Here is a 27,685-nt window from a genome sequence, read left to right as displayed (position 1 = left end):
ACCATATGAGTTGGAAGGGACCCTTAATGACCATCTAGTCCAACTCTCCTGCAATGAACAGGGACACCTACAGCTACATCAGGTTGCTCAGAGCCCTGTCCAGCCTGACCCTGAACGTCTCTAAGGACAAGGCATCCATCACCTCTGCAGACAGCCTGTTCCAGAACAACCTGACCATGGGAAGAAGTCCATCCCATCAGAAGCACTGGAGTTTCTTTAGGAAAATGTTATGAAGCTGATAAACTGAGTATTCCATTATTTTCCTATTAAATTTGTAGAAGATAGCAGAAGGTCAGTAATTTGAAACTTACGATGACGTATTTATGGAACTTTTTCTTTCACTTATCATGGAAAAAAAAGAAGCAGAAAAAGACAATAGATAATACCAGTCTCCTGATTTATACTGTCAGTTGCTTTGTATCTCCCTTCTCCACATCTTTACTGAATTAAAAGTTTATTGTCAGCCTGATTAATGTTTCTTACTAGGTGCTTTAACATTTCTGTTACCCATTTCTCAATCTCCCTCACTTCTGCTATCCTCATTTAGGCACATGCAAACTCACACACAAATAGAATGATAATTTGATTGACTCTTACACTTCATAGCATAAACCAGACAATTTTTCCCATAGTGCCATTTTCAGTTCTTAAGTTACCGATTTATGATTTCAAGGCTAATCTGAGAAAGTTTTGCAGAAAAGAAACATGACTTTATCATTACACTTAAATTCAATAATGTGCCTTATGGACTGCAGCCCAATATCATAGATCAGATGCAATCACATAATCAATTCCAAAAACTCCCAAGTATACTAAACATCCACCTCAACATGTCCTTTGCAGCCTCTCCTACATTCACCTATGTAGTTCCCAACTCTGAGGACTTACATGGCTTCAAGTGCATTCGTGTTCATACAATGGCTTGGGTTGAAAGGGCCCTTACAGATAGCCAGTTCCAACCCCCCCTGCTGTGCACAGGATTGCCACTCACTAGTTCAGGCTGCCCAGGCTTGTCTCAGGCTTTTCGTCCACCAGGACCCCCAAGTCCTTCTCCTTAGGGCTGCTCTCAATGAGTTCTTCCCCCAGTCTGTACATATATCTGGGATTACTCCAACAACCTTGCCCATTTTTATTTGCCAGTCAAACAACTTACCTGCACTTTTCCCAACCATATAAAAAGAAAACTTTCAATAACTTAACTTCATCATGCAAAAAACTGGTACGTACAAAGACTGATTATCTCAATATCACACTGAAGTATGCATGGCAACAAATATACATGGGTAAGTTTAAATAAGTGGTTAGTGAATTCCAAAATATCACAATAATGCTAGTGTCCATAAAATATACACATTGGGTCTTTCAGTGCATGCTGAAACAGAAAAATGATACGCCTTTATTATACAATGAGGAAAAGTTTCACATCAGTTCAGGTTCATATAGTTTACAGTATTAAACAACCATACTTCAACAGTGCCGTGACATGAAATGTCATTGTGCTCACTTTAAGAAGATAGACACTGTTTCTGTCCTTGTCACATAAGCATGTGTATGTGTGCACATGTATTTACATATGCTGTTTGCAAAGTACTATGATGTGGCTGAACTATTTCTTTCAAACAAATCAACTAAAGATGGAGAGGAAACATCACAGTTATTTATTGTAACGGTATACGACCAGAAAAATCTAAACTGAAATGACCTTGAAGTACAAATATACAAAACTAACATCAGAGGAAAACTGTTAACCCAGAGACTGAAAACAACGACGTTTATGCAACATTTAAGTCAGAATATAATAAATTCACTTGTGCGTGAATGAACACTTGGAAAGAAATCAGATAAAACAGCTGGGTGCATTCTGGGGTAAGAAAATATCACCTGGCTGAGTACTAGTCATTTACTTTGAAAAATTATCCATTAACAAAAATAAACATGAAAATATGATTGTGTACATTCTGAGATAAAATAGGGAGTTAACTTAATCACCAACTGATTAAGGCAGCTGAACAGGAGGAAGCCAGATCACAGGTGCTCACATTGCAACACCAGTCACTGAACTAGCCAATTAAGGAAACAAAAGTCAGCTGTGCAAACCTACTTAAAAAAAATACAACGTTGTCCCACCTCCAGTTAATTTGCAAACACACCCCAAGACCAGGCAGAGCTAACCTTCTCACTGGCTGTGACTTCCTACCCGCACAAACTGGAAAACCTACCTAGCTTGCCCTCTGCTGTAACACGTGAAAACATTCATTGTGCACATGGTAAGTAATGACCCATCACTAGAGACAGAGCCCGAGGAAGATGGAAGAGCCAACATACAAAATCTGACAGGATAGATGAATGCTCATCAGAGACTACTAGAGGACACCAATTTTCTTTATTTGAATACAGAATGATGGGTAGTAAACTACTTTTCCTTTGAATCCCAAAGACCTTGTTAAAGCCTTCAATACTGTCTCCCACAGTATTCTCCTGGAGAAGCTGGCAGCCCGTGGCTTGGACAGGTACACCCTTTGCTGGGTAAGGAGCTGGCTGGAGGGCCGGGCCCAGAGAGTGGTGGTGAATGGAGTTAAATCCAGCTGGCGACCAGTCATGAGTGGTGTTCCCCAGGGGTCGGTGCTGGGGCCTGTCCTCTTCAATATCTTTATTGATGACCTGGATGAGGGCATTGAGAGCATTCTCAGTAAGTTTGCAGATGACACCAAGCTGGCAGGAAGTGTCGATCTGCTTGGGGATAGAGAGGCCCTACAGAGAGATCTGGACAGGCTGGATCTCTGGACTGAAGCCAATGGGATGAGGTTCAACAAGACCAAGTGTTGGGTCTCCACTTTGGCTGCAACAACCCCAGGCAACACTACAGGCTGGATGGTTGTGTGGAGGAAACAGACCTGGGGGAGTTGGTCGATGCTTGGCGGAGCATGAGCCAGCAGTGTGCCCAGCTGGCCAAGAAGGCCAATGGCATCCTGGCTTGTATCAGGAACAGTGTTGCCAGTAGGAGTAGAGAAGTCATTGTCCCTCTGTACTCAGCCCTGGTGAGGCCCCACCTCGAGTACTGTGCAAAAAAGACATTGAGACCCTGGAGCATGTTCAGAGGAGGGAGACAAAGCTGGTGAGGGGTCTGGAGCACAGGCCTTATGAGGAGCAGCTGAGGGAGCTGGGATTGTTCAGTCTGGAGAAGAGGAGGCTCAGGGGAGACCTCATCGCTCTCTATAACTACCTGAAGGGAGGCTGTAGTGAGCTGGGCGTCAGCCTCTTCTCTCTTGTAACTAGTGACAGGACGAGAGGGAATGGCCTCAAGTTGCGCCAGGGGAGATTTAGGCTGGACATTAGGAAACACTACTTTTCTGAAAGAGTGGTCAGGCGCTGGAATGGGCTGCCCAGGGAGGTGGTTGAGTCACCGTCCCTGGAGGTGTTCCAGAAACATTTAGATATATTGTTGAGAGACATGGTTCAGTGGGGTTACTGGTGGTAGGTGGATGGTTGGACAGGATGATGTTGTAGGCCTTTTCCAACCTAGCTAATTCTATGATTTTATTCTCATATTCTGTTTTTGGAGATGAACCACCACCAAGTTCTCTCTGAAGTGATGATAAACAAGGTCCTTGGGACAGAGCGAACGGTCAGTGCCTCTCCACTAAAGTCTCTGTGCATGGCTTTTTATTTTTTTTAAAGAGATTCATTTCTGTGAGCATAATTTCTTGTACTTAGAAGCAGCTGATGATGTAAATGCAGTTTCTAGCTGATGCAAATGCAGCTTAACTGGAATTGTTGAAGTGCCTGGTTTTCAGTCACTCTTTTCAGCAAAGAAGGGCTCCTTTCACTGTGTGGTGGCTGAATGACCAAGTGAGACCATTTGCCTGTAAGACTCAACAATACTTCCAAGGACTTGATCCAAATTATCTAAATAGGTTAGGAAATAAAATACTCATGCTGTACAAAGATAAAGATGAGAGATCTCACTTTTCTCCTTTCAGAAAGTAGTTACTTCTCATTTACCTCTCTCAGTTGTTAGGACTGTTTTATATCTGTTCTACCTATAATGATTCTCAAAAGAAAAGAGATACCATCCAAATGCAGGATTTCATCTAGACTTTGATTACCTACCTCTCTTAGGAGCACATTTCCACACTGAAAAGTTAATTGAAAAGGAGTGTTTCATGTCCAGGCTAGGAGCACAGTGGTCCAACCTGGGACATGTTCAGAGTTCTCCAAATCTAGAAAAAATAGTGTGGCCAGTAGTAAATTCAGAAATCCCCTTTTCAGTCTCTGGCTCTTCCATTGCTCACATTCCAGCAGTTGGTGCACATTTAGTGTCAACCAAGAAATTAAAAAAAAACAATATAGCCTCATCAGTAAAATGAAAGTTTCTAATAGTAAAATTGCAAAGAAGAGGATGGTGACAGGATCCAATATCATGTTGTTGGTAGTGCTCTGGCAGCAATGGGAAGCCACTAGCTTAAAATCTGCTGACCTTTTTCATTGCTGGAGTGAAAGCATCAGGAAACTGCTGGCTCACAATAGAATGTGCATGTTGCAAATGCTGTATTTCTGGGCACAGCAGATAGGAACTGGGAAGACAAAGGGATAAAGAGGTTTTATTAAAAATGAAAGAGGTGGAGGAAAGCATTTCTTTCCCTTCAGAACTTCCACAATATTGAAATAAAAATGTTTTCCTTCTATCTCCTGGGCCTAAAGAAAAATCAAGCTGAAGGAAAAGACCAGAAACTGAATCTTCTTGAGAAGATCTCACTGATTTCAACAGATTTGGGCTTTAACCCTAAAGGGAGCACATTACTCCCTCCACCTACCCTCATATGAACATCAAGAAAGGCTTAAGAAGGGAAAGGAAGATATGTTGAACTAATGAATGAAGGCAAAGATAAACGAGCGTTCTCCTTGAAACAGCACAACAGTAAGAACATGGACCCTGAATATTTTTATCACATTTATTGCCTGAAGTGGGTTCAATGTGCACATTTAAGCTGCTCAGGTTTAACAAAAATACACCCAAAAGAGAAATTTTCTCCTCACTTTGCACTGTAGCATAACTGACAGTACCACCCATCTTCATAATTCACAGTAATGATGGCCAGCACATAGCCTCTCCCAAGCTTTCATGCTTCTTGCAGTGATGCTATCTCAGAAATAAGTGCAGCAAAAACGCAAGTCACTAGGACAAATAGTTATAAATCAGACAAGCCTGTCTAATTTGGGGAACATTACTCAACAAGGAGTGACAAACAGCCAGAAGCTGGTCATTTGGTGCAATCTTTTCTCGCAGCATGTAACGGGTTGTCATGCCAACACAGTCCTCCTCACTGAACTGCTGAACCAGTTGCTTGCATTTTGGGAACTCAGAAGAGGAAGATTTCCAAACAGGTTCCAGGAAAAAGTGCTGAAATGCAGGATTTACAGACATGCCTGCAATCAGGCACAATCTGTGCCAAGACGAACTGCCATTTTGACTACTGGCAATATAAACCATAATTAGAAAAGCCCAACAACTTAAAAATCCTAAAGAAGCTGAGGATTAATTGCCTGTCCTTTTCTTTCTTTCTTTAAAATATGGTGTGGTCTTTGTCCTGCTATACATGTTATGAGTTCCAACAGGCATATATGGCGTTCAAGCAGAAATGACTAATCTCAGGGAAGAGGGAAAAATAGATTAGTCAATGCTCAGGGTAAAAAAAGAAAACAACACAAAACATTCAACCCATTTGTTTCCATGTTGTGATATCTTCTCCCTTTCAACTACTGAAACCCAAGCTGCTGATATAAGAACCGAAGAACTAGCACAGTAACAGAAGAAAACCAAGGGCCTTGGGAGAAGAAAGCTTTGGTGTCCTTGAAGTATTGGTTGACGGTGACTCTGGTGAGCATCCAGAACAGCACTGCTGGTTCTGCAGAAGACAAGAATTCTGGGGCCCTGTGAGATCTTTTCACAGGGCAACAAAGCCTGCACTCCAGAGGTGAAGCTATAAGAAACTAGCTAGTCTGTGCTTCTAGGAGTTGGTACTAGTAGTAGGGGCAGGAAAAAGTAGCTTAGAAATGTTGTGAGGAAACCTCCACATGCTCCCTCTCCAGGAAAATGGGCCCAAATAGATAAAAGGAGGACTAACCCATCTGCTAACAACAAAAAAAGAACAACAACAAAAAAAACCAACAACATCTAGCCACAAAACAAGCAGAATCTGACAAAAGCAGGAAATGAGGCTTGGAGGTGCCCCAGAGGGCTGCTGTGGGCCAAGAAGATGCTCTGGTGTGTCCCACCTGGATGGAGGTGAGGACAACAATGGCAGCACAGCCCCATGCCTCTGGGGCACCAGGAAATGATGACATGGAAGAAGGAGCACTTCAGCAAAGGCTGAGGAATCACCACCTGAAGGCACAGTAGTGGGGGCACATTCTACACCTCTTGCAAAAGCTTTATAGTGTCACAAGAGATCGCTTTCTTTTGATAAATGAGCTGATGAGAGTCAGACAACTGTAAGGGTGTCCGGCTGGGGTGTAGTTAATTTTCTACATTTACTGTGAGGGTGGCAGAGCACTGGAACAGCCTGCTCAGAGAAGCTAGAGTCTCCTTCTCTGGAGATATTCAAAACCTGCCAGGACGTTCTTGTGCAACCTGCTGTAGGGAACCTGCTTTAGCAGAGGGCTGGACTAGGTGATGTCTGGAGGTCCCTTCCAACCCTTACAATTCTGTGACGCATAGCAGCCCATATGGTGCTACATTTAAGGTTTGTATCCAGCACAGTGTTGGTTACATACCTATGCTTTGGCAGTTGCTGAACAGTGCTTACACAGGGTCAAGGCCTTCTCTGCTTCTTTTGGGGTGTAGGCAGCTAGAGACTGGCTGGGCATTGGTCTGCTGGTGGGAGGTGGTGGTTGACTGCTTTTGCATCACTTAATTGCTTTTCTTAACTTACTGAACTATCTTGACTCTTCTGGATTTTGCCTTTAATTCTCTTTCCTGTCCTGCTGGGGGGCGAATGAGCAGCTTAGCTGCCAGCCAGGGTCAATCTACTGCTGAGGAACTCAGCACATTGGTGTCACGGTATTATCTAAGGGTCTGCGTCCGTGACAAGGGGGACAGGCCCGAAAGAAAAAAAAAACGAGAAAAGAGGAAGGAAAAAAAATTGCCGGCGAGTAGGGGCCGGCCCCCCCGAGGGGTCCGGCGGCTAAAGCGGCACAGAAGCCGCGAAGCCGCAACCTGGGAAAACCAAAGGGAAGACGGGGACCCGTAGACGGATCTAACACAAAAACAGCGGCACCGATCTGAGGAGGAACAACTAATTTTACTAAATATATCAAAATGAGGCTAGTAGAATTATGATAGAGGGTTTACAGGCTGAAAATCTTACACACTAAACTGCAGGAGGACCACGTGCTTTCTCCGCCGGGCTGGAAAGAACAGACCCCGTGTCTCCCACGCGGCTTCACCACCTCCCTTCCAACGCAAAGACCCCTGGGGCGTGCACCGCCTCCCCTCCCCCTCAGAGGGCCACACCAAAAAAGGTAGTTTGCAGTAACCAGGGGATTAACTCTTTAACTGCCCATACCTTATATGATGTAATGATGTGGAATACCGACAACAAAAAATCACAAAACCATAACAATTGGCTGAGCCCAGAATCCAGGGAAGAGCAGACTGGTACCCCTGCAGTGGGGAAAAAGGGAGTCCCAAACAAGAGAGCATCACACAAATGAATGCCCTGTTCAAAAACTTTGTGCTTAAATGAGATACAGTCTCAAACAGTATGTGAATAAAGCGCACCATTAACCTTGGAAGATTTCTTCTTCTACATTCTACAGGAAATCAGAATAATTTGTTTTAGAAAGTTATTCCTGCAAGCAAATATACGTTGTATGTGACCAGCATTACACTACTTGCTTAATTGAAGTACCAGTTCTTTCCACCAGGTGGCAAAAGCTTTTGATTAAAAACAATTGTTCAATACAGCAGACTAATATGCTCTAAATCCACAGTGAGTATGCATAGTGCAGTGCCTCAAGGCATTCTTCACCACAAAATTCACCCAGATCAATATTTTCTTCCTCATCAGCAAGCCAGTGAAAGTGGTCTTGTAAATTAGCTTTCAAGACTAAAATGATCCAGCAGTATTTTGCATCTTCTCTGATTTTTGCATTGTACCTCTTTTTCCTAGGACATTTGCCATAGGGAGCAAGACTGAACTATGTGCTCTTTACTTTGTATTGTTTTAGAAAGGTTTTTTGTCTGATCAAACAATGAAAAATGAATGAGCCATCAGAGCAGGGACCGCAGGACTCATGCAGAACAGTCTGCACATGCACTGCTACAGCATACTCCATGTGCACAGGAAAATAAATTTGCACAAGAGCCCAGCTTTCTCAATGCAGACCCCTCCCATCCTGAATCCTATCCCAGAAAATTCACCAGTCTTAGCAACAGCTCCCAGCTATTTGGAGGAAAAGCAGGGAAAAAATCAGTTTGGTGGCTCCTCTGAATTTATGTATTTCTCTACTAAAATACAGAGCCTGACTCTGATCAATGCAAATTGATATGTAAGTGTCAAGCCAATCACGGAAGAGACTGTTAACTGTTTCATTTGGGGCAATGAACAAAAATAATCTGCAACAATCAAACCAAACAGCAAGATTCAGCCTATAAATACTGACACAAGAAGCAGTTGAACTCAGACGTCCTTCTGACATGAAAATGCCCGCAGAGCAGAGGGAAGCTCTGTGTCAAAGGGACTCTGTGTTGGCAGCATCACCTTCTGCAGGCAGCGTCACAGGGCTTCAGGCAGTGCCACTGTGCAGCACAGAGCTGTGCTAGCACCTCAGCAGCCTTGATTCTACACACAGGGATCAACGCACCATGAGGCTTCATTTCCAGGTAGAAAGCTGTTTTACAAGTACCAGACATTACTGAGTTCAGTACCTCCTGCCTCACAACCCTCTGCTTGAGTTGGACTGGATGCAGACACGAGAGGTCCTGGGGTCTCCCCTGGACCTTCAGCTCATTGAATGCAGCTGCTACTGAACCTGACACACATCATGAAGGGACAGATCAGGGGAGGAAGGGGTGTTGGACTTGATGAACTCTAGAGGTCCCTTCCAACCCCTACAATTCTGTGCTTCTGTGATCTTATTTCCGTACCTCTCTACCATACACCTGCCGTCAGGTACTGAAATTACAGAGTCCATTGTGCTGCCATCAGTAACAGATTTGTTTCAGCGGAGGAATATAAGGAGCCTCGATAGTTTACATTTGCTGGCATTAGTGAATTTTTTTAATCTGAATGACAGAAATAGTAAGATAGAGCATGGAAGCAGGAATTCAGAGTCAGCATTTCTTTTCCCTTCAGAATGCGAACTACAGAAAAAAAAAAACCTTCATAAGAAGCAAGGTACCGGGAAGCTGATAATTTCCTTAGTGTAAAATATGATGAAGCCTACCAAATTCAGGAGGGAACAGTGTAGAGAATCGAAGGCAAGACTGCATATCTCTGGAGAACGTATTGCATAAATGCACTGATACAGCCTAAAGATTTAAAGAAGTTCTCCTAAGTGAGTTTTCTGCATGTGGTTGGCTAATTAAGAGCCACTGAAGTTGGCCAATGGCACAGACATACAATTCCAGCAATGGCTTGGCTGAAACCGCTCTTCTTTGACAGTTTCATTCACAAGGCTGTTCAAATGCACTCAAAAAAAAAATCTCTTCTGAATTTAATGATTCAATGAAAACAGAACATAAAATTGAATTACAACTGAGTTACTCCCTGAAATTAAATGTTTCACTTGGAGAATAAGTAAAAACTCCAAGAAGAGCTGTTTCCTATCTCCTGCACAAGCTCTGCGCATCCCTCAGACAACGTGGATGCGTGGCACAGCATGGCAGTTGTTCTAGAACACCACAAAACCAATGGATTAATCTGCACAGCAGGAGAGTTTGGAACCCCCTTTTAAACACAGTGGGACAGGGAAGGAAGAGAGGTGTGAGATGCCTGAAATTGCTTGCTCAGAGCCATGGCCAAGCTCCCCAAACCCAAGCATAAGATAAGGGCACAAGGACAGACCGGTCATTGTCCCTCCCAGCATGTTCAAGCACTGTCCCACACAAAGGGCTGCTCTTCACACTTATTCCTCCCTTCTATAGCAAAAGTATTCCTACCACATCCTACCCAATTTAGTACCATCATTAAAAGGATTTCAGCGATCTATATAATGCTTTACTTTGCTACTTTAAGGCTATAGTCAAATGTGCATTAGGGAACAACATGAAGGGTTCTTTATTTCAACACAGAATCCAGAAATATGATGCTTCCACATCTCCTAATTCATTTTATGTATCTATTGCTCCGAAGAAAAAGCAGTAGAAGTTACAGCAAAAAAAACTCTCTTAGAATTAGAGACATACAAGCACAAAATAATGCACAAGCACAGCAAGCAATGCATTACAGATCTCATGGCCTAGAGCTCATATAGAACAGAGATGTTCAGGAAAAACTCAGGCATACCAGGAGCTAAGGCTCTGTTGAAGCTTCTAAACTCACCTGTTTCCAATTACTCCAGCTTTTAGACTTTTTTTTCTCCTTTTCAAAAGGAATCTTGCTTCAGGTGAACTGAGTCTTACTGGGAGATTGTTCAGTCTGGAAAAGAGGGTCAGGGAAGACTCTCTACAACTACCTGAAAGGAGGTTATAGCAATACGGGGGTTGGACTTTTCTCCCAGGTAACAACAATAGGATGAGAAGTAATGGCCTCAAGTTGTGCCAGGGGAGGTTCTAGTTGGATATAAGGAAATATTTCTTCTCAGGAAGACTGGCATCGCATTGGAACAGGTTGGCCAGGGAGGTGCTCAAGAACCATGGAGATGTGACCATGGGGGACATGGGTTAGTGGGCACAGTTGAACTAAATGACCTTAGAGGTCTTTTCCAATTTTAATGATTCTATGATTCACACCTCATGGAAGAGGGAAACACGTTGACAGAGCAAAGGGGCCACCACAGCATGGAGGCTTCTATAACTATTTCCCATCTCTACATTGTTATAAGCTTTCTATTAAAGCTTTATTCATAACATGCAGGTATCTTTGGCATTAATCAAACTCAGAAATAGAAATAATGTCTGAAAACATAATCCATCCAGCACAAGTCATTATTTGCATTCTTCTATCTATTACATGTTACCCCAGCTCTAGAATTTTGTATTTATTTTTCATAGGCATGAATTTACGGACATAAGATAGATTCAGAAATCCAGATTTTAGGAGACAGAACCAGTATCAGTGAAATAACCACTAACAAGAATTAGAAGAACATTTGGAAAAATAGTTTGTGTCACAGACTATACTGGCAAATCGAACTTAATAAACATTAGCCAGAAACAAACCTAACACATATTAGCTGGAGCCTTATACTGAATAAGCATTTGAGAGGAGAAAAAGGGAAGAATGAATTCTTCAGTTCTGCAGAATCACAGCAGAATCTCACTTGCAATTTGCGCCTCCTGTTTTCTTGTTTGATGCCAAGTATATTATCCAAACAGCTACTCGCTTTGAGAAACTGTGCACAAACTCTCCCTAAGATTGCATATGCCAGGAATATAAGAAGAGTTTTCTTTATTGTGAAACCCAAAACTCCTTCAAACCAAGCACTTTCTTCATAGGAACCTAAGTCTGACAACATACAGTAAAAACAATACACAGAAGTCTCCAGCACATGACATACCTCAAGCCATCAAGACTGATTAACATTATGGGAAAAATACAGCTAATTATCATCACAAGATGTTACAAACAATGTAATGTTTTCTAATGCACAGCCTTCAGTTTCCTGACCGCACACATTTCTGTGTCCTGTTTTTTATTAATTTCTTAGTTTCTTTACTCTTACTCTTCTGTTCTTCTACTTAAAATGCTCATACACAGTGACAGGCAACCAATTACCTTCTGCTACTCTGGAAAGAACAAGGTCATTGAGAACTCTGAAAATAACAGCTTGACTGTACGTTAGAAACTAAGATCAAGACAGAACTCCTTATGCCTGCTGCTTTAACATGCATTGGCACTACCATGGGAATAGCATGTGAACGTCCACTCACCCTATTATAAAAGTGTATGTAGCTGAAAATAGAAGAAGCATAAAGACAGATAACACAAATATAAAAGTGTTTCTCCAGAAGGAGCCACTGAGTGTGGTAGAGCCTGGAAAAAGAGTGAAAAGGGAAGGAGGGATGAATGTCACAAATCTGTAGTCACAAAGGGTGTGAAGAAGGCAAGGATGGAAAGGAAATGAACATTCACTGTTATTTACTGCTTCCTATAGCAGTAAAGCAAGGGGCACCTAACAAAATTATCAGAGAGCAATTTTATAACAAAGGGAAGTACTTTTTCATGCATCACATAATTAAATTGTGGAACTCATGGTCACAGGATATTGTGGATGCCAGAAGTACAAATGAGATCGAAAATGATTAAATAAATTCATGTTAGAAAAGTCTATCTATAGCAATTAAAAGATAATGTGAATGACATACCAGGTCTGAAAGCCCAAAACCACCAACCGCTGAAAGGGAAAAGGATGTAAGGGGGAGAACCACTCCCTGTACACTAGCTCTGGTTTTGGTTTTAATTTACTTCTATTCCACCCGTAAGTTTTTGCTATTAAGTCCTGTCAGAAGCAATCCATTAAAGAATGGCCATCCTTACAAGCTGATGAACTAACCAATGAGGTACAAAACTGAACTGCAGTCCCTGTAGCCCGCAACTGCAAGCTTGAGCTTCAAGTCAGTATAGCGTTTGCACTGCAAATAGTTGACAGTAGCAATGCAGGAGTTATGGGACTGAATATCATTATCCCTCTACTTTTTTTCAACCTTTAATTTTCTATTAGCACATATTTAAAAGGACAATGTTACTACTTTTACACTAAACTTTACAGAACAATTTAATAGATGCACATTTTCTCCCAGGCAAGAATATATACCTGGTTTAAATACACTGATGAACAAGTAAAGGACTGTGTCAGAAACATCCAGAAGGACAGGCACTATGAGAAGATCTGATCTCGTGATTAGTTTAGAGCCCATTGCTCGAGAGATATATTTAGGTGTTTTGGTGGAGAGGGGGAGATTAACTTCACCTATTTCCCCTTACATGATTGCAGTTAATGTCATTAACCGCTTAAAATACAAGCTTCTATATAATACCATTATTACAGTTCAAGAGAGCTACATCAGTAAATTTTTACAGGCTTGTTTCTCATCTTATTTGCATTCTGCAAAAATTAATAGAAAGGAAATGACAGCAACATACTGGATGTGAGATGCAGATAGGAATTTACTGTTTCTTCGCTGATAGTGAATTCACAGTGTATCCTGTCACCTTCTGAACAGGATTAGCCCAGATAAGAGACCGTGGACAGCACAACATGCAATCCTGGCGTGGTACTGGTAAAGCGATAAGCCAAAAGAAAAACTAATTGAAGGCAAAATGACCTCAGTTGCAGGACTTTAAACTGACCCATCTGCAACAGCTTTACCAGAATGAGAGACTTTTTCTCTCTTCTGAACTTGCACCACTACATTACCCATCAGTAAGTCATAAAATAAACCACGCTCCACAGAAAACCTTTAGCCTATTACAGAATGCGGTATTACGTTTGTTCATCAATGCAGAATTAAAGCTACAAGGCTTTCAAAAAGTTTCCTTTTAAAACACCAAATAATAAACAGAAAAGAAATACTATTCTTATAAATGTATATTTTCAGCACTCTGATAGAAATGTTTAGAATTTATGTTGTATCATGATATTTGATATTTAAGTCCCCAACTCCTGAAATTAAGAGAAAAATCTCAAGATAGTCCAAAAAAAAAAAAAACCTCACTAGAAACCACAGAATCTCCTACATCTACCGAACAAAGCTGAAATAATTAAATAAGAATAATACCTTAATGCTAAAAGATGAGCAATGACCAAAGTGGATTCTTGTTTCTGAAGACACATTCTTTACAGACTACTGTGTGGGGACAAGGTGTATTTCTTTCAAGAGAAACATTACAACTCTGTTTTCATTTTGTTTTTAAATTGGTTTCATGGTGTAAATGGAAACAACCATTCTTATTCACCAGTAACAATAAACAGCCTTTATAAATGCAAGGTACCTATAAGCATTCTTCTGTAATTAAAAAGAAGATATAAAATAAATGTGCTGTTAATAAAAAAGCAACATTTAATGGAAACAAAACAGACCTGCTTTGCAAATCCTCGGTGTAATCCCTCACCTACAGTAAAGCTTCTGCTATCTATCCAAATACATTAAAAAAGTTTTAACAAGTTTAAAAAAATAGAACCAGAAATTACTATTACTAGTCTATTTTAGGTATGTTCTGCAGAGAATACAGCTTTTAAATCAGCACTAGATTGTCATATTTTTTTTTTAAATACTGGTAAATAATTATTATACCAAAGTAAATGAAATTTGGAAGAAGTGGTTGGTCAAACACATAGATAGCATCTCTATCTACTTCAGGCAGAGAGACTTCAGAAAAAGCCCTCCCCCTCTGCATCACTCCTGGGAAACCACTACTCTTTTTGAGTCCCAGCCCATCCATTCATTTGGCATTGTTGCAGCTGAGACTTGTCACAGATTAAGAAGAATTGCTCCCAGGTTAGGAGCACCTGAACACCCAAAACAGGGAGCTTTCCTCTGGGAAGTATTAAGCATGCTGAACTATGCTCCACTGTTCTCCAGATCAGCTCCTTGAAACTAAAACCTTGTAAAGCTGAAGTGGACAAAAATCACAGAAACAGAGAATGGGGCAACTACCTACTCCCTAAGTAATCATCTTAAGAAACTGCACTTTTCACTATAAAGCAATCTTGGGGTTAGTTAATCTAAGACTTGAGGAACTTCCCAAGAAGTTAAATATAGGGCATACTTAATGTATGAAAATCCAGAGTACAGTTATTCAGGAGAATTCCACTATGATATGCAGCCATGACTAACACAGAAAAAAAAGATTTTCTATTAATGATCATACATTCATTTAGTAATTGCAAAAGAGCCTTATTTGTTATACATACGCAGAATGAAATTTTACAAAGCCCAACACACCCACTACAGAAAAAAAAAACACAAAACCACCCATCCCACCTTTTTAGTCCCACCAAACCACAAATTCTGCATGAATGACTAAATAAATAAAAACCAAACTTCTTATTCTATGCAAGTGGAAGCTCAGTCTTGAAATTTCTTTTCTTACGTATTCTTCCTATTCTTCATGTGTCTTTGTTAACAAAGCGTTGGCTATGTTTGAGCACAATTAACCAAGGGAAATCTGTGTAGTCAGGAGACTAAAAAGCTCCTTAGCTGATCTGCTGACAGGCTCCAGATGAAAAGAAGAAAAAAAAAAAAAGAAAAAAGGGAGACTCATTATCTCATTATTCTGGTTTAGTTAAGCATGAAGGAAAACAAGGTAATTTAACAGAAAATATTACCTTGAAACCTGCTATGGCTACAGTGTGTGATAAATGATACTGGCTTGCATACAGAGAAAGAACAAACAACATTTGAATTTTTTTAATTATTTTTTTAAATACAAAAGCCAAAGCAGACCACTGTTTCTTACTGCTACTTTGGAGTGAATATAGATGAAGACAAAGTTGTGTATAGTAAGGTTTTGTGTGGATCATTCTTCTGACCAAGTTCAACTGATTGATTTAGGACTGGCAAAACAGGTGTTCATTAAAAATTAACAGAAAAATATCCAAGATACTAGTCAACACTCACTGAGAGATACCAATCAAATACTAGCTATGAACACCTCACCTTTCTAACCCCCAAACCTCACTCTGTACATCAGAAGTTGCATTACCTTAAACTTCAGGGAATGACTAGAGGTGCTGCTCTTTATCTAGCCAGATTCCCCCCTGACCCTGGGCTGCATTAAATAAAGCGGCCCCATGGGAGCCATTTGTGATGTGTAAAGGAGAAAATAAAAGTCCAGTTCATCATGGATTTTAAGCCTATGTAAAAACCTTTAAGTCCTAAAGAAGTCTAAAACATCATTTATCAATTCATTACTTCAATGACAAGCAGCTGGAAAGACACCTCTACAGTATTTAGCCTGCAGCTTAAGCTTTGTCATGTATCAGCTGATCTTCGTTGAATTTTTATTAACAAATAACTGTATTCAACACCTAGAACTAAGAGACATTATAACCCAGAGCTCTGAAAAAGTAAAAGAGAAAAGAAAGTGTTACTTACAGTTACCAGATGCTCCCATACAGTTCAACATGTACTTATCTGCTACCAGCATCCTTAAAGTTTGCTTTGTACATGTCCCAACAGCTTCATATTCTCCTTCTGTGTAGCACCTCCAAATCAGTCTCCAGCTCAAATAGGGAAAATACGCTGCTATGCTTAACCAGACACTTACTTAATTAGTCTAACAAGGAACAGTGCTTTGGGTGGGAGAAAAGAAAAGCCACCTCATTCAACTGAAGATAGAAATAATAGAGGAAATACCACATGTTGACCGTATAAATGACTGCATTTTCTAGTAAGCCAGGAAAACCTGAGAGAGCCTGCTACAGAGGAACCGCAGCAGTGTGTGCATTCAGGGTACTCTCTACTGAATTGATTCCAGCTTGCAAGACAGTGATGTATTTTCTGACCGACTCTGCTCGGGAGACAAGCTTTTGAAACAGTACTTTCAGCCCACAAGCACTCAGATATCAATCACATCAAGATTTAATCAGCTCAACTTTGGACCAGAACAGCCCCTCACCCTGCAAACCAACCCTGGTAATATATTTATGGTGTTCTTTTTTCCTTAGTTGCCTGTATAAACATGAAAAGAAAAGGTTTAGAAAAATGTATGGCAAAGATCCACTCGTTGAGGACAAAATTCTTCTTAAGGCTGATAACCTCCAACTCCCTGAAGGTGCACTGCAGCAATGGTAGAAATTGATTTAGTGAAAAGCTTCTATTAGCGAGAGCACTGTTCTCATCAGAAAGTCCCTCCCCTTGCTATAATCAATAATTTAAGCAAAGCCAAGAATCATATCAGCCAAAATGACCAGGGCAACTGACTTTCTCTTTCTTGCCGAGTAAAGGTAAAATTAAATTAAAGTCTGAGCGGGAATATATTCTAATTTAAAAACTAATTTGGGCGATCTGAGTTGTGCATTTATTTTGAGATGGGGAAGAGGGAAGGGCTCTTCTGTTCATTACTGAAAACTTCTCAGGTTCACAGAAAGGCCAAAACCCACTTGTAAAGAAGGAAGGCAGCTATAGCCTTAGATTTAGAGTATCTTATCCTACAATGCTCACCTATACACAAACAAGAAACAAATGAACTCCACAGATTCACAGTTCTCATTTCAGTGTTATGATAGTGGTACTGTACCTACGTTAGTGTATTGCAACCATGTCTGAATTAATAATTGAAGGAGTGTTTAATTTTTAAATTTAACCTTGTATAACCTTCACTGAAAAGCTACTAAGAAAATAGGAAGAATTAGTTTAGTTAAATTATGACAGTAATCAGGGAAAAAAAAACAGTTTCATTAAGACAGTTTCTTGAATAGTTCTGAGACTGTATACTACGTATTGAGTTATAAACTAGTCCAGGATATGAAATGATATAGGCATAACACTAGCAACATAATAAATAGTGGTTAAAAACAATCCCAGTAACATAGCATCATATAAAAATGGATTTAAGTTCCAAATGCCCCAGAGATGGCAAGCAGACAGCAAAGATATGTGCCTGAGATGTGGGGCTGTTATCCCCCGCAGCTCGAGGATTTCTCATCTCTGAAGTATCAAGGATAAATCTACCGTGCAAACAGGAGGACATGCTCTGCTAGGCTTCAGAAATCCAGATCTCAGACACTACAGGAAGCCTACTTAATGCCATTATCTTGAGTTCTGTGGCATCCTGGTATTGGATGTTTACTGCCTAATGTTGAGTACCCAGGGGCTTCACACATCTTGATATCAAGCAATTGAGTCTTAATTGCAAACGTATGTGCTTTCATGGGATGGCGTAAAAAAGGCTTCGCGTCCCTGAAGGCAGGGACCAAACACCTACTCTCAAGTGAGGGCTAAGTTCAAAGCAAGTTCTCTGCAGCATGCCGAGTCCCATCATACAAATCCTCTCCTGGCCCACGGTGATGCCTCAGTACTGGACTTAATCTGCCCACCTCGTCCTCCAACAGCAGCACCGAACCCAAGGCTACCTGCAGCAGCAGCTAGTCCAGTTTGTGGCACATCCTGTAGGTTTCTGTGAATGTAATGCCACAGCTTGCAACAGTGCAGTTATGACTCAAAGGATCCATTCAGCCAATCCCCCATCATTAATTAAAGCTGAATTAAAATTCAGTCACTTCAAGCTGAGCTATGTGAGAGGTAAGCACATATGGAACTGGGCCTAAAGGAGCCCCAAACTTGGGGAGAGTTAAGAGCTGGCCTACAGATGCAGCTACACAGGGGCAGGAGCTCAAAGGAGCTAGGTCCTTCTGCACGGCAGTACTATTCCTCTATCACATCTACTGTAGTGCAGAAGACAAACAAGCACCTAGGCAGATCTGGTGTCCTGGTCAGCATGCAGAACCCATCCAGCCCATCTGTTTCTGCTGCCAGCTATTCTCAAACGTTCAGCTTGCTCTAAGGAACAGCAGTCCATAGGCTATGGTCCTTCCAAAGGTAACAATGAGCCTTCCTTCCCTCCCCTGTATTTCTACACCCATTTCTAAAGCATCAATCAGGTGGATTTAAATTTGGCTTGAGTTCTATGCACCATTCAAAAGTGCTGAGACAGAGATTTGCTGGATCAATTTTGGTCATAATTTGTGATCACTTTTACAGCTTTATGAATTGAAAACTTTTTTTTTCCTCCTAAGGAGGGACTGTTAGTCTGCTATTAGTTACTGGTGGATTTTCTTCTGTGCATCTTCCTTATCACCCCTCTGAAAGGGCTATTAGAATCCTGACCTTTCCCATTACTGTCTCTGATTTCCCTTCCTTAGTTTGTTTCCCTTCCTCTTTGCTTGGTCATGTGTCTGCCTGAAACCAAACTCTTTCCATAGTCTCAGAGGAGACGTGGAAAAGACACACAACCCCAGGCACAGAAGAACTTCAGCAAGAAGATACATTCAAGCCCTAAGAGAACACACAGGTTCTGGAATTACACTTTTGCATTCCTGAAACAACAGAAGCTTGAAAAGCTTCCAGAAACAGTTTATCAAGTAAAGTATGAGACATTAAGCAATTCACCTCTTCTGAAACTCAAGTTTTCCCCATAGACACTTAGAACAGTCTTCTGCATTGTTGAAAGACACAATGAGACCTGTTAGAAAAACATGCTGGACTAGTCCTCAACATTACAAAACAATGTAAACTACACTACAGAGACACTATGCTACTTTCAGTGTTCTGAAGATCTTGCAACCACTCTACAGCTTCCACTCTGGTGGTAGCCAGCATTCACTTTGCTGCGTTGTCTCACCACAAGCTCTAGCTACACAATAGTTCACCCCCACAACTATGTATTATACCAAGTAGAAAACATTTATTGTAAAACACAACAGCACCGCACTTAAAGCAGCACTCTGATTTTGCCCAGATTATGAATTATACACTTTACTATACCAGCAAGTAAACCATTCTTGAAAAGACAAGCAGCAAACAAGAAGTGATATGCTACAGGCAAAATTATCCAGCTTGTTAAACTCCCACTGAATGGCCAGTAGTTCAGACAGGAAAACATCAAAATGAATGATGCGATGTCAGCTAGGTACATACTTGATGTTACTTTAGGCTAAGCACTAAGCTAGTGGCATGGCGATGCACTGGTAGTCAAGGCACAGCCACTCGAAGGCAACTGGCAACTCAACATCCACTGGCCCTGGAGCACACAGAGAGATGTAATGCTGGACAGAGCCTTGTTCGAAAAGAATATGACAAAACTCCTAGACCCTATGAGCACAATGTAGCAGAGATTACCAAGGAGCAATTTAAAAACCAGAACCAGACGCAGGAAGGGATCACATTTCCTTCCTGCACTGCAGGGTAGATGTTGCAGGCTCTATCCAGTTGGTTAACTCGTTCTGTGAGTGCTATTTAAAGAGTGTCTTGCTCAGCCTGCTGTCACTCTGCACAAGGCAAGTCTTCATCCCCCCGCTCACCTGGGCCACCAGCAGGCACCCGGGGACATGAGGCAGGCAACTGGAGCAAGCTCAACCTGGGGCAGGGGGTAAATGAATGGCTCTGATGAAATAATGAATTTTTATCTTTCTGGTAAACAGCAAGTATGAAGCTACAACCCTGACCATACAACATGTCCTGGAAAGCGTCATCTTTGGGAGAGAATGCTCATCACTGTCATGTAAGATATCTATTCTCTGATTTCTGAATTTAAACACGTTAGTTCAATTTATACATCTATTTTTATTAGGTGTCCAAATTCAAAAGGGTGCTCGTGTTTACCACAGAAACTTTGAGTTTCAAGCCAGAGCACTTGAGTGCTCAAACCAAGGATTCAGCTACTGCACTGAGAAGGGAAGGCTGACCTCAGTGTCCAAGAGCAGCAAGCGGCTTCCGTGCCACCGACAGCAGCAGTCTGTACCCAGGAGATCACCTCTCAAGTTCAATTTACTATCAAGTTCAATTTACCCTCTACCAGTAGACTCTGGATGCTGGTCATTATTTTGAACATTGTATAAATAACCACATGGCCCTTTAGGTATTTTTTCTCTTAAACTGGCTTGCCTTTTCTTCCCTAAAATCCTCTCACAGGAACAGCTAAAAGGAATATAAATATGCAACTAGTTATTCCCCATATGGAATGGTACCTGTACAGATACTGGGGATATGCAGCAACAGTCACTTTTGCTGTTTTGCAAGCAGTCAGCAAATGGTCAAGTCTGAGACTATAAAACCTGTGTTGTTCTTGATACATGGCTATCAGCAACAGGCAGGATTAAAAAAAAACAAACAAAAAAACAAGGACTGCCTGCTATTAAATTGGAAGGCCATTAGGATGCATAGTGGTTGTGAACCAACACCTCTTATTCCTTAAAGTCAGATGTTTACTTAGAATCCTACAATTGTTCAAATGATAGTATATTTTGTCCCCAGTATTACAGGACTTGTGCTTATCCACAGCGTAATTGACCATATTTCTATTACCATAAATCATTTTCTACACTCAGGAACTCAGAAAATGTGTCCTGTAGTAAATAACATCCTTGTTGTCTCTATCAGATAGGTACTGCAAAGGAAAACTGGAGCTTTTAAAGGACATTCATTTTAATTTTGTCCAAGATGCAGGTTAAAATCAGGGGCAGAACTCACCCTTGGTATAAATCTTTCTGACTAGTTCATGATTTGCTGCAATTTTTATTGTATTAGAGGGCTGTTCTATCCACATATGCTATTATTTCAGAATAGCAGGCTCCATTTACAAGATCCCAACTCTCACTCCCCAAGGGCCAGTCTCATTGCTGCCTTTTCTGCACTGAGCTCAACTTGTTTATTTGTAACCAGCCATTAAACTGACATCCTGGATTTGTTGAGAGAGCAGCAGCAGCAGGCGAGCATTTGCTCAATGGCCATCACATTCAGCAGCAGTGCTGCCCGAAAGGAGGAGAACTGCCCTTTTGACTCTTCTGTTTGATTGATATTCTCATCCAGGGATAAAAATCCATCTGCCAAGAGCCTTCCTCCTTGCAGTAGGAAAGTTGAATTGGTTGTCTCATTTTTTCCTCACCACTCAGAAAAAGACTCAAATCTTTTGAAGGCACCTTTCCATTAGATCACAAAAAAAAAGTTTCCTGCCTTGGATTTTGTCTGAACAGTAATGTGTTCCTAGTGCACACAAAGCTTAAGAGTTGATTCTTCAGGGTCTTTGAGTCACATACTTAGAAAAACAAAGCAAGCGAACCCTCAATCACTCAGTTATCCAGGATTTGAATAATGAGTTGTGTTAGCAGAGGGAAGAAGAAGATAAAGCAATTTAAAAGATGTGAAAGCAGTATATTGCAATTTTCAACCATGTACTGTGAGGTAAATGGTATTTCTATCACATTCCTATGTTTTCTAAAGTGCTAAATACAATCTCTGGACTGAACATTAATAATTCTCCACACATCTGCTGCACTGCGCTATTTAATGGATTAACTGTTCTTGAAACTCTGTCTTTTTTTCCTTCCCAGAAGCCATGTAACTAAAGCTGCCTGCTTTTGCAGATTTTTCTCCTGGATGCCTTTCTCCCTTTGGCTGCTGGCATTTACTGCTGAAGCACAAGGACTGAAGACCATACACAATGCTCTCCTTCTGCCCAGGCGTGGTGGCAACGAGGAGCCCAGTGGTGCCCATCCTATGAAGCCCAAGCACAGCTGACAGACCCTAAACAGCTCAGAAAATCCTCTTTTCTGAGTGCCAAAAGAGCTTGGATGTCACACAGTGGCAAACAAACAGCTTGGAAGAAAACAATTAAACATGTCAATTAAGAGTAAAAGAGACAAAACTTGTACTAGCTCATCCTAGGTGACCCTTATTTAATTAAGTTACTTGGAATTATGCTAATTTAATTTTCACTGAACATAAATTTTCTATCCGCATTTTTCCATTGTCAAGCCTTGGGCAAGTGCACAGAGCTAACAAGCTCAGCACTGTTATCTAAAACCTATCCATGTTTTGTCCAGAAAATGTTATCAGTGATGGCATGCACATCATTTATCTTGAGAAATAATAATAACTCAAACAGCAATCTCAGTAAACTGGAAACATGTTCAATTTTCACAGGAAAAGATGACTATACAAAAAATTCTAAAATAGCAAAGGTTTGCTACACATCAAAAAAGAGCAAAAGTTCCATTACATGCCACATAGCAGTAGGGAATTCTTGCTGCACCTAAACTCCCACACTAAAACCCAAACTCACTGTCGTTACAATCACACCCAAAGGACACTGTCACAAATGCTACAGACATGTAAGGAAGCTGTGAGTTTGGATGATGGTAGCCTCCAAACAGTACAAAACTTCCATACAGTAATAATGAAATCACTTAAAAAATAAACAAGATAAATTTGTTTAGTTCCACATCGCCCTCAAGAATTACATTGCCTCCCCTCATTTCAACAAAGTCGTATCTTTGAAGATTGGCTTGGATATTAAAAAAAAGAAAGTGATGAAGCCCATTAACTAGGGTAAATGAGAGCTCTGCAGTTTTAAAAAACAGAGACATGTTGTAAATCACAGCAAAGCTCATGCAGCAGTCACCATTACTGTCCAAATAATTAATGAGCCTAGACTTTCAAAATATGCCATGATTTCAACTTCTGAATTACTACATGAAACTGCATCACAGAAAAACCAACACCAAACACATTAGTTAAAATGACCCAAATTAATTTTTCTTTCCCTTTTAAACAAAAGCATATCATCAAATGACTGAGGGCTCAAAGAGATTTGAATTAGAAAACTAAAATCTCTGCTGAACCTGAAAATATTTGCTCAAAAACAACTCTTCATACTCAGAATTCTAAGTTTTTCCTTGCCAACTGTGGGCAAATAGCAATAATTGAGTATCTCCAGGCAACTGTGTACATGTCATAACACACACCACTGGCAGTGAAACTTTGGGCCTCTCAACTTTTAGGATCCTACACAAAGCATCTGATGGTGGTTTTTCCAAACCAAACTGCAAGGCACTAGGACCAAAGAGGAGGGGAACTGTGTGCTGGCCCAGCAGAAGCCACATTTGGATGCAATCCACACCCCAATAAAAGCACTGCAGAACTGCCCCACTTCTTCCTTCCACCAGTTGGGAAGGCTCAGCCCCATGTTTCCAACACTAAGCAGCTACAAGCAGCTACTGTTGCATACCTGTTTCGTCAGGCGAGCTCGGCGAAGCGCTGTCCTGGGACAGTGTAGTCCAGCTGGAGTCCTCATCACTCGGAGCCAGGTTCTGAATCCTGTGCAGCGCGCAGTCTGTTTTGGCCCCTGTTTTGGGGTGGTCCTTCTTAGTCTCAGGGCTCGAGGACACTGTGGCAGCTTGGCCATCCTCTGGGCTTGACTGCTTGTTTTGCTTCCGGGACAGGACTTCCCCATTGACAATAATGGTAGAAGCCTGGCCATTGCTGTGTGCAGATTTATCTTCCATTGCAGCAAAGCTCTGCTCCAGCTCTCTGGCAGACGTCTCCAGGTCTGCATAGTAATTAAGGAAGCTCTTGGTCCTCCTGGGCTGTGAGGGCAGTATTTCACAGCTGGAGGAGTCCTGTGGGTTTGGCTCTTTGCCTTCAAACTTCTCAGAAGTCACACTGATGCCGGCCATGGTGCTGAGGTTCTTGTTGGGATCCTGCTGGCCCTGCTCGGCAGCTTTCCTCAGCTGGTTTTCTCCATTCTTCACCAGCTTCATATTGGCAGAGCTGCTCCCCAGAAGGGGCTGTGCTGCTGGGTCTGAGAGGCCCATGGCTGTCTGAATGTTAGTCAGCGCGTACTTCTTCCTGCATTTCGGAGGAGTGCTGTTCTTGGTCTCGGTGTGCCGGATCTCAGCGTTCAGCAGCTCATTGTGAGAGGAGCGCAGGCTGAGGGTGTTGGGTGGCGTGGCGGGGCCGTTGCGATTCACCACGTCCGTTGTGCTGCCGCTTGCCATAAACACCGCCAGTGCGTCCACACTGGAATCGACTAGGAAAGCAAGAGAGGCAGTCATGAAACACTTGCATTATATAGTATTTCGGCTTCTGGTAATGGGATGCAGTGCTTTACGTGATGGCTTTATAGTAGGAAAATCATTGTAATCTAAGTGAGTAAAAGAACAGACAACAGCTTAGCTCATTAAAAAGAGGAAAACAGGCAGAGAAATACAGAGAGCATCACCGTGAAGCTGAGAAGACAAGCAGGCGGCTTGACCCTGTATCAGTGAGGTGTTTTGTCATGTCTGAGCTCCTTCACGCCCAGAAGGCTGGCAACAGGAGAACAGCCCTCAGCAAATGCCTCAGGGCCCAGGAACTGTCCCTGCTCTCGTTTCATTCCAGGAGTTCACCACTACTTCAGGGGTGCGAGAGGGGAAGAACTTCTCTGGTGCTCACCGCTAGGAAGCAGAAAATCTGAGACATTTCTCAACAGATTGTGGGCAGATGTTGTTCCTTCTTCAGTTACTGTCAGTATGACTGGCCACTCAGCTCTTGCCTCTTCACACCTGAAGCATCTCTTTTTCCCCCCTTTTATGGGAAAGAGTAATGAAAGTTTTGAGCGTTGCAGGCTCTTGGTGAGGGTGTTTATTGGTTCCCTTAGGGCAGGAAGGGCTACTCAGAATACAGTGATTCCTCAATAACCCCATAATTACTTTATTAGGTCTGAGGGCACAGTAGTGATGGGTTGATGATTGGACTAAATGATCCTAAAGGTCTTCTCCAACCTTAATGATTCTGTGATTCTAAGGCACAGAGGAGGGACAAGGAAGATAGAAAGGTGAGGAAGCAATTGGTGCACCTTGCCCAACACAGCACTGTATTACACAAAACTGTATTTGAGTTCAGGGTGGGGTAGGTTGCCTCGGATCCCTGCATAAAATATCCTGCTCTAATTCAATCAGCTTAAAGAAGGAAAAGAAAAACAAAGAAAATAGAAGAGGTCCAGTTCAGAGATGAAGATGGCTCACTATTTTTATAGCTTGCAAACTTCAAACTTAAGGATACAACATGCATCTTAAGAGAGAGTACATATATTTCACAGTTAAATAAAACCATTCTTTGCCTACTTGTAGACAAGTTTCTGATTTTGATCAGTCAATCAGTTCACATTTTGAGAAATATGAAGTTTCTTCAGGGAATAGATTTTTAGACTGTGTTTTAGACTATGAAGAAATACTTTACTTTTTTGTCTAAACCATTATTTGATCATCTACTGTCTATTTGTGGCTCCCATTAATCTACACAAATACTCCATGAGCACCTCAACTTACACACAGTAGTAGCAACTGTTTTTGACACCTGCCAACCAAATAAGAGGCCAATTAATAAATCACTCCCATCTGCTGCAACATGAAACATCCTTTCTGTTGCTCCTAATTCTCAGGTATCACTGACTGCTTATACTGCACATGAAAATATGTCTCAGGCTTATCTAGGAATGAAGAATTATCATTTGAGCTAGCTGATGACAGATCATTCCACCTGAGTTGTGCTGCATCCTTGTACATCTGATACATGACAGAACAGACTACTGTATAGATTTGCAAGAGATTAAATATTAGCTTTTAAAAGAATATCAGCATAAACACGCAGAGCAAAAAGGAGCACTTCACAATGTTAATGAGTACACACTTGCGAGTATTGCCTGCTTTGTATTCAACTGCAAATGCTTCAGAACTGCTCATGCACACTGCAACAGCCTCTGTTTAGTTAATGGTTAAACATCCTATTGACTATTTCAGTCTTAGCCACAAAAGACTTCTAAAACACAGCCATCATAAAATTTAAAGGAATTCTCTAAGGGCACATCTCAAGTACGTCAATACATGTCACTTCCTGCATCTTGCCTTAAAACAATGTAGACTAGTGCAAGTAGCAAGTTCACACCTCATCCAACATAGTTTTATCAAAGCACATATTTTAATCTAGAAGCATGGAGAAGCCTGTGCTTGTAGACTGACTGCTTTATATTCTTGCCCAGAATCAGTTAAAATCTGACGTTCTGGAAATTGTATACAAGAATAATTTTTTAAGGCAGAAAAATTTTGATCCACTGCATTTACGGAATTGCACAATATCTGTGGTCTGCATTAGAGTATGTTTTACTTTGCATTTCAAGAAATTAAAAGAGGCATTTTTTCATCAGTAAATACAACAGCCACAACCTGACACAAGATACATTTATTTTTGTCCTCTGTTACAAGCGATTTGCTGCATAAAATGTTTGCCACTATTTTTACCACTGAAAAAGTTACTTAAAAAATAATTTTCCTAGATAAAGTTTAAGTATCTGCCTGTCAGATTATCTTTCATTGGCCCTCTGCAGCTAGCATTTCACATATCAAAAATATCCTAAGTATAAGCTCACTGAGACACTGAAGCAGCATGTACTATCTTCTGCTTATCTGCTTGATGAAGATCCCCCACTGGTTTATGAGAAACACTGGCACGTGGCTCAATGACTGGCTCCAGAGACTCCACCTGATGTCTTTTGTCACCAAGCAATGTTTATAAACTGGGCACCTAACTGGGCTGCTGTTTGATCATAAGCAGAAAAACGTGCAGGTAAACCTTTCATTGGACACCAGCTTGCCTCCCAAGCCTGGGCAGACCAGGAGCATCAGGAGGTGTGTGCAGAGAGGAGCATCCCATACCCTCCTGTCACTGTGCACACTAGACCAGGCTCCGCAAGAGGCACAACCAACCTCTCTCAAAGAGAAATGAAGGTATGAAGAAAGGAAACTACAATAGAGAGGAAAAGAGAAGATGAAATACAAGTGTCAGGACTTAGGTCTCAAGTGCAGGAAGTGCTACCAGACCAGGATTAAGTGAAGTGTTGGAAATTTTTTGAATGCAAGGGAAAGCTTAAATAATTGTAAGGAAGTCTAACTTTCATAACAGAACAGTACGAGTAAAAAGAAAGGTAGCTCGTCTCCCACTCTCATTTAATTTTTTTTTAATTTTATTTGTTTATTTATTTACAGG

General features: G+C 41.3%; 1 protein-coding gene across 17 annotated transcripts in view; it reads right to left on the bottom strand.

Moving 5' to 3' along the window:
* Positions 1–27,685, bottom strand: part of LOC110399162 (amyloid beta A4 precursor protein-binding family B member 2-like) — a 115,664-nt gene that overhangs the window by 6,611 nt on the left and 81,368 nt on the right. For all 17 annotated transcript variants that reach the window (XM_021397406.1, XM_021397411.1, XM_021397421.1 and 14 more), the window contains one exon: positions 23,892–24,692. In XM_021397406.1, coding sequence (XP_021253081.1) covers positions 23,892–24,692 — 801 coding nt within the window. The remainder of the gene's footprint in view (positions 1–23,891; positions 24,693–27,685) is intronic.

Source organism: Numida meleagris, chromosome 4 (assembly GCF_002078875.1).
Source record: "Numida meleagris isolate 19003 breed g44 Domestic line chromosome 4, NumMel1.0, whole genome shotgun sequence".
In the NCBI taxonomy this organism is placed as follows: Eukaryota; Metazoa; Chordata; class Aves; order Galliformes; family Numididae; genus Numida; species Numida meleagris.
Note: the sequence above shows the minus strand (reverse complement) of the source record. Positions and strands in the feature narration are given on the sequence as shown.